At 38.6% G+C, this 14,259-nt stretch overlaps 1 protein-coding gene across 7 annotated transcripts in view; it reads right to left on the bottom strand.

Annotated features, from left to right (window-relative positions):
* The window catches only part of SETX (senataxin), a 31,301-nt gene extending 17,427 nt beyond the window's left edge, over positions 1-13,874 (bottom strand). For 4 of the 7 annotated variants that reach the window (XR_004841713.1, XM_035892394.1, XM_035892397.1 and 1 more), the window contains exons 1-9: positions 13,686-13,874; positions 12,672-12,852; positions 11,133-11,343; positions 10,830-10,939; positions 9,063-9,282; positions 8,643-8,762; positions 7,451-7,622; positions 5,829-5,919; positions 366-4,952 (exon numbers count right to left, since the gene is read on the bottom strand). Coding sequence is in view for 6 of the 7 variants with exons in the window: in XM_035892394.1 (XP_035748287.1) it covers positions 366-4,952; positions 5,829-5,919; positions 7,451-7,622; positions 8,643-8,762; positions 9,063-9,282; positions 10,830-10,939; positions 11,133-11,343; positions 12,672-12,851 (5,691 nt within the window). In the remaining variant the exon portion in view is untranslated. Of the gene's footprint in view, positions 1-365; positions 4,953-5,828; positions 5,920-7,450; positions 7,623-8,642; positions 8,763-9,062; positions 9,283-10,829; positions 10,940-11,132; positions 11,344-12,671; positions 12,894-12,933; positions 13,009-13,685 lie in introns of those variants that run through there. The other 3 variants (XM_035892395.1, XM_035892396.1, XM_035892398.1) reach the window with 3 other exon arrangements.
* Between the last annotated feature and the right edge of the window lie 385 nt (positions 13,875-14,259).

Below are 14,259 nucleotides of genomic sequence, written 5' to 3'. Positions count from 1 at the left end.
TGAAGGGTTTAGTGTATCAGAAGAATAGCTTTCTGAATCAAAAGAATAGATTTCTGTTTTAAGCTTTATATGCTATAAAGAAAGAGGAACCACTCCTTTTTCCCTCCTTTTGCACGGTATTGTGGATGCACGCCCAAAAAAAAAAACCCAAACAAAAACACTTCACTGAGGTAACACTGATAGTCCCCAATCTTAAACCTGTCTCGATTGTTTCCCCCAAATCATTCCTCCTCTATTCAGATCTGTATCTGAAGATTTTCAGAACATTTTCAAAAGGTAAATAAAGGACATAAAACAGTTTTTAACCTCTTAGTAAAATTTACTCGGGTTGATGAAAACAAATGAAGAGGCAGACAGCTACTTACTGTTTCAAAGGCATTTAGCATCATCAAGGGGAAGAACGTATTAAAATAGTCATTGTATCCCTGAAACTGGACAGGAACAGAGGCTACTACAGACTGCAGGAGATTCCTTGGAGGCCCAAACTGGCTGCAGTTTGCAAACATTTCGTAAGTCCACTTTAAGACTTCATTAACAAAAATATTATGATCACGCTGCTGAGCACCAAGAAAGGAAGAATAATACGCTTCTCGGGCAGGCCTTCTAGAAATATTTGAAGCATTGTCATTCTGTCTATTTTGTGACTGGAGAATATTAGAAATACACGGTTGAGGTACATTACTGAAACTTGGAGACTTGTACATTTGATTTGCTATTGGTAGAGCCTTTGCGTTTGGTGGCCTGACCATCACTGGTTTCGCTGCATTTGCCTTGCTTTTTGAAGCTGGAGGTACCTTTTTAACATCTTCAAGATCCTTGCTGAAGGCTGCATTCCGTGAAGAACTTGCCGAGCTGAAGATTTTGGTAGTGGAAAGCTTTCTTGTTTTAGAAGGTGGCAGGAGAGAAGGTTTGGCAAACAAGTGATCTGCTTCTGAGCTGGTGGCTGAATGCTTACTACAGTACTCTCCTGGTTTTTCCACTTTTTCCATACAATCTTTGTACTTACATTTCACAATAGTCGGGGAGTCATTCTGCTGAAGGCTTTCAGCAGTATCCATTTCCTCAGGTTTTTTACTACCTACAGCAGTATCTTGAACACTTTCCTCCTCGGAACATAATTCCATGTCCACAGGATCTAACTGAGTTAAAAACAGACCATCATCATCTTCAGTGTTTTCATCTGGTTTACACCCATTTTCTTTTGAATCGGTCTTCTCATGCTCAGGCTGGAGAATGCAACTTTTTCCTGAAGGTTCATCTTTATCATTTCCAACAAGTGCAGCGGAAAAGACACTTGAATCTATAGGTAGAGGAGGAACCACCATACTGTTATCCTCCGATTTGCTGTCTGAGTCTGAAGAACCAGGCATTTTAGAGACCCATGTCTCCTCCTCCACAAAGAGGCTTTCAAATTTTCTCTCACCGGCAGAGGGACAAACTGTCTCCTCCCTTTTTTTCTCACCTTGGTTTTCAACAAATCCTTCAGCAGATGCCAGTTCAAAACTTTTAGGCTTTTGTTTCATAGATTTTGCATTCATTTTGCTAACTTTTTTGTTTCTACTCTCAGAACTTTCTGCAAGATTTCTCCCTCTGACACATTTTTTGGGCCTTGTTTGCCTTAAAAACTGAAGGTCTTGGCAGGCTAGCAATTTTTTATTATGTTTTATAGACAAACTCTGAGGAGGAATTAGTTTAGTCTTCTGCTTCTGTGCAACTCCAACTCTCCCTGCAGATGCACCATAGCTGCGCAGTTGAGCTAGACTCTCTAAAGAGCGCTGGGATAATTCAAATGCTTTGCGGGGTGCCTTCTTCAAGCCAAGTTTTTCTACAGTTGATGCTGGTACAGGACACTGCCGAACTTTCCTTGGAGGAACCACAGCAGGCATTGACCTGCCAGGTTCACAGTTTTTTAAGGTACTTTGAAGTAGTTTTTTATGTTGTGCTGTTTTAAGAACAGGAGGTTTTTTAGGACTTTTTTGAATAGTTCTTGCTACCTTAGATTTTGATATACTCTTCCGTGGGCTCATGCTATTTTTCTTAAGGGCCAACTTTGAAGCCAATGAGATGTTAGATGTAGATGCCCTAGGTTCAGTCAATTTTGAGTCCAGGGTGACGTCTTTAGCAACAGTACCTTTGTCTGCAAAATTCTCCAGCTGATCCTTTGCATTGTCCTTACTCACAGATTCTTGCAATGTTGAAGGAGTTACTTCTTCCGTATTATCAGCTTCTTTCTGATAAGTCGTATTTTCTATCTGCTTTTCTATCAGGTCTGCTGCTTCTTCCACGGTATCAACACTTACGTAATCCTCATCATAACCCCATTCATTTGTGTGATCATTCAGTAAGCCACCTGAATTACTACTATCAACCGATGTTGAAACATGATCTTTTGTATACTCCTGAGTTGCTTCGGTACTATACGCTTGAGTATCTTGCCAAACGGAAAAGACATCAACTGCTGTTTCAAATTCAAAGTACTGAGACTCACAGTCTTCCAGTGACAAGGGAGTGCTTGGCGCCTTTGATTCTAGTTTGGTATCACTATCAGAAGTGCAGCTGGAAGTTGAAGGCTGCTTTTCAGGACACACATTTTCATTCATTTTTTTTGTTTCTTCCTTGTCAGACACACCTTCCTCTTCATCAGAAGAGTCTGAAATTATAATGACTCCATCATTACGGCAATCTGCATCACAGGGAGACTTGGTACTTTGACCATCATTGCAAGATCTTACAGCACCTTTCACTTTCCTTTTAATATCACATACGTTATGTTGTACTGCACTTTCTTGGCTTGAATCAAAGGGAAAATTGACACCTTTGGCATATGCAGCTAAAGACAATTTACCGAGTTCTCTATCAACCTGCGAGTCTGTTAAAGTATTATCTTCAGAAACCATCTTCGCAAAATTCTCCTCTTTTTTCCCCACTGAACTGTTTTCTCTCTTGAAATATTCTGAAAATTCAAACAACCTGTCACTTGATTCACGCTTCATTGACAGTGGCCTGATCTGAGAAGCAGGGTTGGATATATCCCTCTTGTTTTCAGAGCTAGACGGAACATAACCATTTGCTGAAGTTTTATCCATACACGATGTCTTTGAAATTCGACCTTTACAGTCATATTTAACCAAGTCATTTAAATTAGGCTGTTCCCGGTCTGAAGTTTGCATGTCAGTGCCTTTCTTAAACACCGACTCCAACAATGAACTTGGTTTTTCTTCAGCAGATACTTTTTTCAGTAAGGTGTCACTAATCCCTGAAATCAAAATACTGTCGTCTTCATTTGCCTGTATACCAGGTTCATTTTCAGAGGAGCTAGAGCAATCTAGTGATGTTTCTTTTGACGCCAGTTTAGTGGGGAACAGTCTGGATTGAAAAGCACTGTTGACACTTTTCTCCTGCGTACTTTCACAACTCCTTGAAGATGGAGCATCAACAGAGATTTCATTTTCACACCCAGTATTCACTCCTTGATGGTTTTGACAATCTTTGCTTGTACATAGATAGCCAATGCAAAACTTAGGTTGCTCTACCTCTGCTTTTGAAGCACTTGTTGCTGAACTGCAGTTTTTCAAGTCGTGTGGCTTCACTGACTGCGATACTTTTGAGGGCCATTCAATTTTCTGTACCTTGTTTTTCAAATTTGTGAGTCTATGTGCATCTACTGTAAACTTTAAAGAGGAACTGGGAGACATATTGCTTTCCTTTACATCTGAGCTGTAAACATATTCTGGAGAACCAATACGAGTTTGAGCAGCCAGGTGCATTGGTGTTATGGGTCCTCCTTCACATTTGTTTTCCAACTCTCCACCTCTTCTGAAATCTGAACACTGGGCATTTGTATTAAAGCACTGATTATCTGTGTTGCATTTACCTGCTGCAAGATCATCATCCCTATTTTCCTGAACTTTCCCACATACTTTTGTTGACGAAGAGTTCTGTGGGCAGACATTTTCCTGAGTTGTCAAGTCACTAAGTTCCTTTTTAATATTCATCAAGAGGCCTTCTGTGGATGTCCAAGATGTTGAACTTTTAGATGCCTCTCTATATTCCTCTTCCCAGGCACTCCTTCTTCTAGGGAAAGCGTTCTCTTGACAATCTTCATCTCTGTCTTCCTTCGATAGGGGAGCAAATGGTAAACAAAAGTCATCTGCGTCATGTATGCTCATCTTGCATCCATCACCACGTGCACGCTTCTCTTGCTTTATAGAAATGGCAGGCAAAGTTGTAGAGTTTGCACTGTTGCCTACATGCATGGGGGTATTCAATGCTCTGCCCTTTATACTTCTTATAACTTGCCTTAAACACAGTTGTAATTCCTGGGTTTCCTGAATGTTCAGCTGCCAACCTAAAGATAGATTTCCTCGCAGAAGAAGATTGAGTTTGTCTAGGTATTGTTTGCAAAGAGCATGCTGCCCAATTTGATAGCCTTCTCTAAGAAGGCTTCGTATCAACTGCACACACGCGTGCTGCACAGAGTTAGAAGCTTGCAAAGGTACTGCTGATGATCCTCTCATACAGTGTCCAGATGCTTTTTCAGTGCACCGTGTAAATGCTATAGCTGGAAGCTTAGCACATCGCACCACTGCTTCTACCCATTCTTGGGAGCTTATCCATAGCAAATGCAGGCACTTTTTATTTCTGTGTAGTTCAATGATGGACACCAAGATCAGGAGAAAAAATTCAGAGATTTTGTCACACTGCTGGATTCTTTCATTGAGAATATATTTGATTTCCGAGCAGAGGTAGTGAATGACCTCTACTATATATGCCACACCCAAGTCCTTGAGATCCATAAGCGACTGAACAAAAGGGATGAACCACAGAAACGTGCTGTGATGGACACGCATATCTCTGCCAATATCAGACTGAAGCACATTAGCCAGTGTTTGCATATCTTCATACATGTTGGGGCAGTACTCTGGACAAATGGCAGTCTTCCATCCAGTATCCTGAAAAATAAAATCACCGCAGATCATCCTCATTAGGCACATGTGCACAGTTCAATCTGCCATTTTTTTTTATAGCCATAAAGGTTACTTTCTCTCAAACATATGTTGATTAAATGATAGTACCTCTTATATCCTAATAAGTCAAAATATAAAATTAAAAAAAAATGTAAAAAATAAAAATCAAACTAACATGTCTAAGGAACTCATTAGCTAAAATGTAAACTATTAAATAAGCGTAAAGTACTACTTTCTTTAAAATTCATTGTGAAACCTTCTAAAGACGTTGTTATGCTAACATAATTTGACCTCAGACAACCAAACATACATTTAAAGCCTTTAAAAGACATTTCATAAATACAACGCACCAACATTAAGAGAGCACACTCGCAAATGTTTCTTCTGCTTTATAACAAGAAAAAAAACAGTGCCATTTTGGAGCACAGTCTAACATTTGAAAGTACCTCAACGCATACCTCATTACTCCATACTCGATATATTAGTTTAGAATACTGAGAAACAAAACGTAAAATACAAAAACTCAGTCAGCAACTTTTCTTTTAAATTGAATTCAGAGTTTCCATTGAGGTACCAATGTTTGTTGCAATCCTGACACAAATTCTTGGGCTTTAATACCATCTCTGCCTAATTCACAAACACATTCCTCTTTCCTCTTACAGCCTAAAAGCACTAAGTAAACAAAAGTGACCAGACTGGCTGCTATTTAAGGCACACAATAGTAACATACATTATTTACTATTTTTTTCTTTACAACATTACTAGTAGAAACAGAGTATTTTCCCCTCCATATTTTCCAGGCAGTTTAAACTGACAGTGATCAGAGTTCAAGGAACAGGCAAATAAAAATTTTTTTAATACCTTTTGAGGCTTTTCTGTATTATAATTATACACAATCTGACTGCAAGTAACCATGTCATCATCGTAGTCTGACTCCGGTTCAGATTTTGTCCTAAAAAGAAATGCAAATCATCATACACTCCACACAACTAACTTAAACTATAAGAAAGCCAAGCGGCCAAGACACAGATTTCACTTTTCAGATACTGACCATGTGACTATTAGAACTTGTCAGTGATAAAACATACCTATGAAAAGATACTATATTTAAAATTGTAGAGATTGTTCTATCCTGCTCGTGACTGCCTCAGGAAAAAAAAGCTTTCTACTAAGTCATGGATTTGACTACCCAGAACAAACACCCAGAAGAGTTCCATTTTCTTTGAATTTTCTATATATAAATGCAGCTCATTGTGGCTACACTCATAAAACTTTGTATGCAGCAATTTGAACACTCAAATAGCTTGTTTAACTGAAGAAAATCTCCTTTAATGTGCCTTCCTCAGCTATCTATTAACATTCTATATATATGTATCTGTAGCTATCTATAACATCAAAGACCATGTGTGTACAAAAATACTGAATATTTAAGACATCGTCACTCAAAGTTGATTAAAAATATATCACAGGAAAACAGTAAACAACTGGTATGGTTATCCAGGTACTTCCACCAACTTTTTAAAATTACACACAGTTTCCGTTCTCAAAAACAGGTGTTCCTAAAGACTTGGGACCTGGATTCTTATAAAAATCCTTAAAAGGGACAGCATGCCAAAAGATGGCGTTCAAGTTTACATAACAAAATTCTGTTCCCATAGAAGCTGTTTCTAGTCTTCCTAGCTGTGTACTAACCAACCACTTCGGCACTGAACAAGCACTTTACCTAGTTAACTTCCTGTTCAATACTGGCAGTACTGTCACTCAGAAGTGATTCAAAAACGCCACTTTTTCTTAGGATATAAGTATATGAAGACAAAACCTTTCAAAAGAGTAACTGATGCCTGCTATGTGTCTTAAAGCATTTCCTTTCAGCAGTTCACTATGTTATCTAAGCTTTAATAAGGCCAGTTCCACAATTCTCAGTTTATTACCTTCCCTGAAAGGAATACATTCAGAAAAGGAATAAAACTTTTAAGACCATACAGTACCATTAAGTAAATCTAATCTTGAGGTATATTTAAGTCTTAACACAAGCTGAAAGTAAACTCAAATCAGTTGCCATCTGGAACTACAATAATATCTTAAACTATATTATCCACTGAAAATTCTGGAATTCCCATAGTTTTACCAAGAGTCTCAGACATGGCAATCTTCATCAAACTTAAGTGCAAGTCAGCTATAGCACTAAATAAGCACTAAACAGTTTGCAGCCTTCTTGATTCAGGAAAAAAATCCCAATAAGTGTAACAGACATCACAGTAGTAAAAAAGAAGCGAGCACATATTTTTTGATAGAACATCACAATTTTAGGGGACCTATTTCATCTTTTCATTGCTTGAAGTTGGCAACAGCTGATTTTTTTTACTTGCCATCTCCCTCCCCCAACGCAATTAAGGCAGCATTGACAAGAAAACCAAGAGCAAGCTACTACACTACCTGGTATTAAAATAAAAAAACTGTTCTAATCTCTTAATAAAACTGACCTCTTAAAGCTACTGCGTATATTTTTTATTTCATTGTTGTAGCTCACACTGTTGATAATGGTTTGAAAGGCTTGGACAGGATCAATAAGCTGACCCCATACTTTAGATCCGAGCTGATCCAAAATAACCATGAAACAATGCAGCGCTGGCCAGAAGGGGTCAGTAGAATCATCTGAAACATAACAGTAATATTGGGGAGAGTTGAAATGCAAGAGTCCTGTACATTCTTAGACTAAGCTGAAGCTGAAATTAATTGGTTTTCGTTGATTTTTCTTAAATGCTAATATAAAGATAGATATTCTACTAAGTTGCAACTAAGCTCTTTAACCCGGAAAAAGGATGAAAAAAGTCAACCTCACTTATCTGTACAGACACTGCTCCCTGTGCCATCTTAAATCAACAGGAACCTGGGTAACTATTACTAACATTTCCCAACTCTATGAAACTGATTCTTCCACACTGATTTTTGTGGTGCTGTTCTAAGAACTGGGTGCAACTTCCATGACTATGACAATTTATACTTCAAATTTAAGCTAGAAGCCATTGGTTTTCCTTCAAGTGTGTTCTTCCTTCTTCATATAAGATAGTATCATACCGTCAATAAACATACTAAGCTTATAAAGATTTAGTCATTTAAGAGGCATCCCTGGTCTTGAGCTCATGTGCCATTCCCAGGTTATGCCAAGGCATGTGGCCTACAAGAATGGCACAAGGACTACTAGTCTAAATTCTAAAGTCTAAATTCCCTGCTACAAAAGGTGTTCCCTCAACAGATGGACAGAAGAGTCAAATTTGAAGCAAGCTGTGGCAATTCAAAGAAGGTGTTTCTTTACTTTAGGACTCAAAACTCAAACTTCATGCCACGTGAAACGTGCATTCCCACACAGCCTGTATATTAAATGAAAACAATACGGTAGAAATTACAGATTTGTCCTCTCAAAACCTCTCAGCCAGCCTTATGCAAAGCACTGCCATCCCTTCTCCACTGAAGACTCTGAATGTCATTTTTCAGTATTTGTCAGTACTGCCCAAATATTATTCAATATTGGCCATCTTCCAGAAGATACATAAGCCTCAGTTAAAATCACCTCAGCATTACACTACTAAGAATTTACTCAATTAAACAAGGAAGTTGGATAAAGATGAAAAATGGGCTATGAACTGTCTTAATCTCAGTATCAAAATCAGTTACCAGCTGCTTCTTTCTCCATGGTGTGAAGTATAGATTGCATGAAATCATCTTGTTTGTCTGGGCCCAGTAACAAGGAGTCCATAGCTTGTTCTTCCAGCACTGTTAGCAACATACAAATCCCTACCAAGAAAAAAAAAACAACCTGTCTGTGTATTTGTAAAAATATGTTGTAATTTTCACCAAAATGAAGGATCATTTTCGAAATGCCGTTATCAGTGTAACACTTTACCGAAGAGATCAACAGCAACATGAAACTAATTAAACATTATCTCACTACTGCAGTGTACAATGTTCAATTTCCCCAACTGACATGCCCAAAATAAACAGCACCCATGAAATAGTAGAGCTCTGATTTGAAAGAGTGCTTACAAGATGTGAGAGACTACACATACAAATTAATTTCTGATCATGAATACTCACCTAGCCAATAGTTCTTGTAGTTGGAAGTATCATACAAATGAGATGGCAGAAGGATGAGTTTACCCTTTTCAACCATTGAAGAGCTGTAAATATCTGGATTCTCAAAAAGCCCCAACTGAATAACTTTGAACAAGCAAGTCAGCACTTCCTGTAAGTCATAGTAGTCATCCCTGTCAACCTTCCCTAAATTCCTTGCTGCTAGGATGGCCCATCGACGAATCTAAGGATTAAATAAAAAAAATTATATATCAATAAAAAGAACAAATAAAAATCACAATGCTGTAAGATTAGGAATCACTGCTACTACAAATGGGACAAAAATATATTTTTATTAAAGTAAGGTCTCATAATTGCAAGTAAGAGTTAGTGTCTCTCCAAAATAACCTTAGAAACAAGCTTACTATACATACAAGATGTTGGTAACAAGTTAAAATTCAGGGTAATATACACAAATAAAACTCCTTGGGATTCATGTGACAATGGGGTAGCATTTGGTTTTGTACTTGCTTTGTGTTGTTTAAATGTTACTGACCAACATTTTCTAATTAGGTAACTGTATACTATAACATCAGATGTTAAGTTGTGCTGTCAGCGCAGTACGCTTGTCATTTCTTGCCTTGGTGGAACCATTCTCTGACTTACTGAGAAAGCTTCACAGTTTCAGCAACTGTGAAGTACAATACTATTAAATCTTTTACTGTTTCTTAGGACAACTTGAAATGTTGTACCCTACACTGGAGTTTAAGCAAGCCAGTCTTGGCGACAGAACTGCCACAACCTGCCCACCAGCCACAGCAAATGTAACCTGACTCTCCAAAGCTGCATCAAATGAGGTGGGAAAACAATGGTATGAACTCACACTCTCCAATACAAACAAATAGCCCACTTGAGTTTACAATTCAATACTCCTTTGAGAGTTACACATCCAAATGCACTTTACACAGATGAACACACCACAGAGGGACTTCTTTAAGACAGTGCAAAGAAAGCACTCAACCTCCCTTCAGCATTAACATGGTGCATGAAACCAGGATTCACTGTTCCAACAAGCCCTCCCAGTTGTAGCAAGGTGCATGTTCCTAAGTTCTCTGTACTGTCACTGCTTTTCAGTTTCCCTGTTATCGATACCAGTTTCACTTCTAGGACATGGCCGTGTAGTTTGAAGGAACAGCCTTCTTGCAGGATAATACATCATCCTCAACACAATGTAGAAAAGTAGGCACTCAGACACGTCTGTAATGCTTTGAGAACCTCGGGCCTTTTTACAATTCAAGACCATTTCAGAGGAAGTACACTACTGAGCACCTCTTCTTGCAAAAAACTACACTATTCTCACCTTTTCAATTTTTAAGGTTCTGAATATTACTAAAATGTGAAAGCTTCTAGGGATGGAGAAGGAACAGGAAAGGAGAAGGGGATTAATATACTGAATTACAAGCCCTGGCCCACTTGAGAAGAGTTCCATTTGGGAGTATAAGGTGCAAATTTACAGTTTGGGTGAACATCTGTAACTTCTGCTGACTAAATGCAAACATTAAAGTGATTCTAGAAGTTATTGCAAAAGAAGAGTCTTCTCTCCTTCAGCAAGAGTAACTACATACCTACTGAAATCTCATTTGTATATACACTGTTAAATAAAAAAAAAAAAAAAATCAAACACTTAAAATTCTGAACCCTACCTTTTTCATAGTCTTGTCATTAAAAATAAGAATCTGTTCTGACACTATTTAAAACTAGGTTTTAGCGGAAGAGGAAAGAGTAACTTACCACTTCATTCGGGTGTACCAAAAAGAGATAAATTCCTGGATATTTCTCAAAGACCTGAAAGGAGCTGTGACTTTGTTCCATTCTACAGAGCACTTCTACACACAGCTCACCTAAAAGGACACAGTTATAGTAAGGACTAATTTACGTGCTTACAAAACAAACAAAAAACTTATTTAGTGTCAAAATATATATTATATATATACACACACACAGGTACTTTGGTTTAACTGCTATTTGTTATTTGTAGCTCCTTCAACAGAAACACCACCCTTCCCTTCCAGCTGTGTGCTGTAAGATACATACTGACTTTCTCGTGCAGCAGCAAATACGGGTATTTCAGTATTTCTAGAAGGGGCACTCGCAGGTTGTTCTCAAAATCTGGGCCCACATAACCAGACAGCTGTGTCTCTCCATTCTCATCCACAATAAACAACTCATCATCTTCTCCAGCATCTTCTCGCATGGATTTCTCTATGTGGGCAACAAGACGGGAGGTTTCCAACTCCCACAAGACCTATTCAGTGGGGAAAAACAACTAATCAGAATGCATTTGTGAAGAAAGTAACTAAGGGTGTTTATTCTTACACACAGAAACTGTAAGCAGACTTTCAAAACTTCCAATTTTTAAAAGTGTTTTTCAAGCATGGTGTGAAAGAATAAAGTTTTGACATGGCATTCAGATTGTGCAAACCATGAAATTCTCACTTCAGCATTAAGGTTACAAAGTAATTTTTAAAAGAGTGGCACTCAAACCAGAAGCTTTTTTATAATTCTTTTAAACATTCATAAACCATTTCAATAATTATTTCAGGCCACAGGTTAGTCACAAAACTTTATTCCACTGGCCAATATAAAGAAGTGCACGATACAGAAAACAATCATATTTTGGAAGATGGGAAAAGAATTTTAAAATCTTGCCTTCTCACATATTTTGCAATGTATGTAAACAATGCAAGCAGAGTGATCAACTTGCTGAATATCTGTAGGGGATTCGGCTCACATAACATCACTCATCTAAAGTGACTCCTCCAAACCTCAATTAGAAACTACAGTTAACAGACACAGAAAGGAACTTTCAGCAGTCCAGTCAATCCACTTATTTCCAATCTGTACTCAGATGGGATTGCCCTCCAGAAAAATCTAGCTGACTAATTTAAAGAGCAACCATTTAGACATCTGCATTATGATCAATTAGTACAAATAGTCATTCTGCATACCTATACACATAAGTGAAAATAAGCTTTCCAAAACACAAAATTGGATACCAACAAGCAAGGATTATAAAAGGCTTATATAATAAAAGAGGTTTTTTAACTTTTTGATTGTTTTCAGTCACACAATCTCACAGGCTTGCAAGAGGAGATCTCTGAAATTCAACCATAGTACAAAACCGTGAATGAAAAATTAAAGCAAACAAAAAGAGGAACAAACGCAAAGCTTAACAGAAGCCAGAGAAAAGAAGAAAATACGTTAAAAAAACAGACCTGTTAGTTTGCCTCGCAGGTGTTTTTTTCAGATGTCAAACCATCACAGCATGAACAAAGTTCAAGCTATAATGTCTAGTCAGCAACTTCCCACTACTGTTTTAGTTCCACTAATTTGAATATATGCAAAACAAGAGGGTTCTCTTGCTTTACAATCGTCTCTTTGCAACTCAATATAAAAAAAGCAGACAGCTAAAAAGCAACATATACGATTCCCAAAAACCAATAAAACACAACCCTTGCACAAAATTCCCCCTCTACACTGACACTGGACCACAGAAGCTTCCTCTTCTCAAGCTTTACTTCAGTTCCAAGTCTTCCTGCTCAGTAATTGGCAGGAGCCAAACCCCTTAATTACCTTATGCAACTTTGGCAATTTTTCCCTTGCTTTATGGTATTCGACCACACACTCCAGACAGTAACAGAGATCATCGTTGGATCCTTCACGATCTTCCAGGGACAACCGTTCAGAAGCATAGCTCTTCAGGAACTCAGTGGTGTCAGAACCACTAGGTGTACACCATCGACATGTGCTCATTCTTTGGATGGAAAGAAGAAGGAATTCACAGAAATTCAAAGACTGAAAGCAGCAAAATATCTCCTGTCAGCCACAACAGTACCTAATTTTCAAGTGTGATGAGTTTCAGGATTTATGTAACTCTTTAGCAGCATATGTGCATATGTTCTTGGATATTCTTATATCATACAGGCACATGCAATTAAGCAAAGAAATACAGATTAAAACATTAAACACACATTACTGAAAAATGCCTGCTGAATGGCAAACATTAAAAGTGAAGCACCGAGAAGAAGTTACATAACTTGCAAACTAGGAAACAACATGTGAAAGTTCACTTCACATACAAAAACCTCCTTGTTCACACTTAACACCACGCTTTATAGAACTGCAATGCTAAAGTTCATTACATTGTTTCACTGGTATCTGTGGAATCTAGGTCTAAGGAGTACAAAATTTAATTAGCTTTTTTTCTTAATCTCCTGGTAAAATTTATAGGTCAACAAGTCCCTGTTGTCAAAAGCAAAGGATATTTATGCAGAACTTTCCTGCCTTCATTATCGTTATAGTTAGAAAGCACCATAAAATTCTCACCACAGATTGCTTCCTCTAAAAACAGAAGTTCTTCACTAAGCAGCAATACAGTCATCTCAGATCCTACCAGTCTGAAAAACTCAACAGAATACTGGAAAAGCACGAACACTTGAACTAACTATATAAAAGGAATGATGGTACTTGGTTGTTATTTAGCATAACAAGGAATGCAAAAGGGAAATCTAGATAAAGCAAAACCATAGGCTTCCTCATAGTTTCCTTATGTGTACACACTAGGAAATAAACAACTGTGGCGTTTACCTTTGGAAAAGGACGCTATTTGCTGTGGAGGTGTGCCAGGTCACATAGTGGAAGAGAGAAGAGGGCTGCCCTGCAGCTAGGGAGGGGGCTGACACCTTCAGCCATACATGACCTGGGGTGCAGCACAGCAAAGCAGTCCCTTCAGCAGTCCATCCCCGGGTAACCGGGTCTCGGTGGTATCCCAAAGATCTAGGGCAAGAGAGTAATCATCGGAAATCGGTTCAGTTCACACGTTATAGACTAAGAATTGCTTTAGCGTTTAGATTAACGCAGTCTACATTAAACAGATTTACTGAAGCGCTAAGTACGATCTGCGACTTCTGTCATTCAAACGCGGGCAATGCGTGATGCGCCTCGCCTTTTGCGAAAAGAAATGCAAAAATTTATCTACGCGCATTAAGCACAGGAACCGCTTCAAGAGGCGTACGCGGATGCACAGACCCCAGCTGCAAGAACCCTTCCCCTGGGACGCTCCGCTCCCCGGGCGCTTCAGCGGCGACACCCGCGGCCGGGCGGCGACACCCGCTCACAGGAACGCCCGGGGCACGGTGAGGCGAAGCGAGGGAAGCGCAGT

The sequence above is a fragment of the Egretta garzetta genome, unplaced genomic scaffold (assembly GCF_000687185.1).
Source record: "Egretta garzetta isolate BGI_Z169 unplaced genomic scaffold, ASM68718v1 scaffold814, whole genome shotgun sequence".
NCBI lineage: Eukaryota > Metazoa > Chordata > Aves > Pelecaniformes > Ardeidae > Egretta > Egretta garzetta.
The sequence above is the reverse complement of the archived record's forward strand: the minus strand, read 5'-3'. Positions and strand labels throughout refer to the sequence as shown.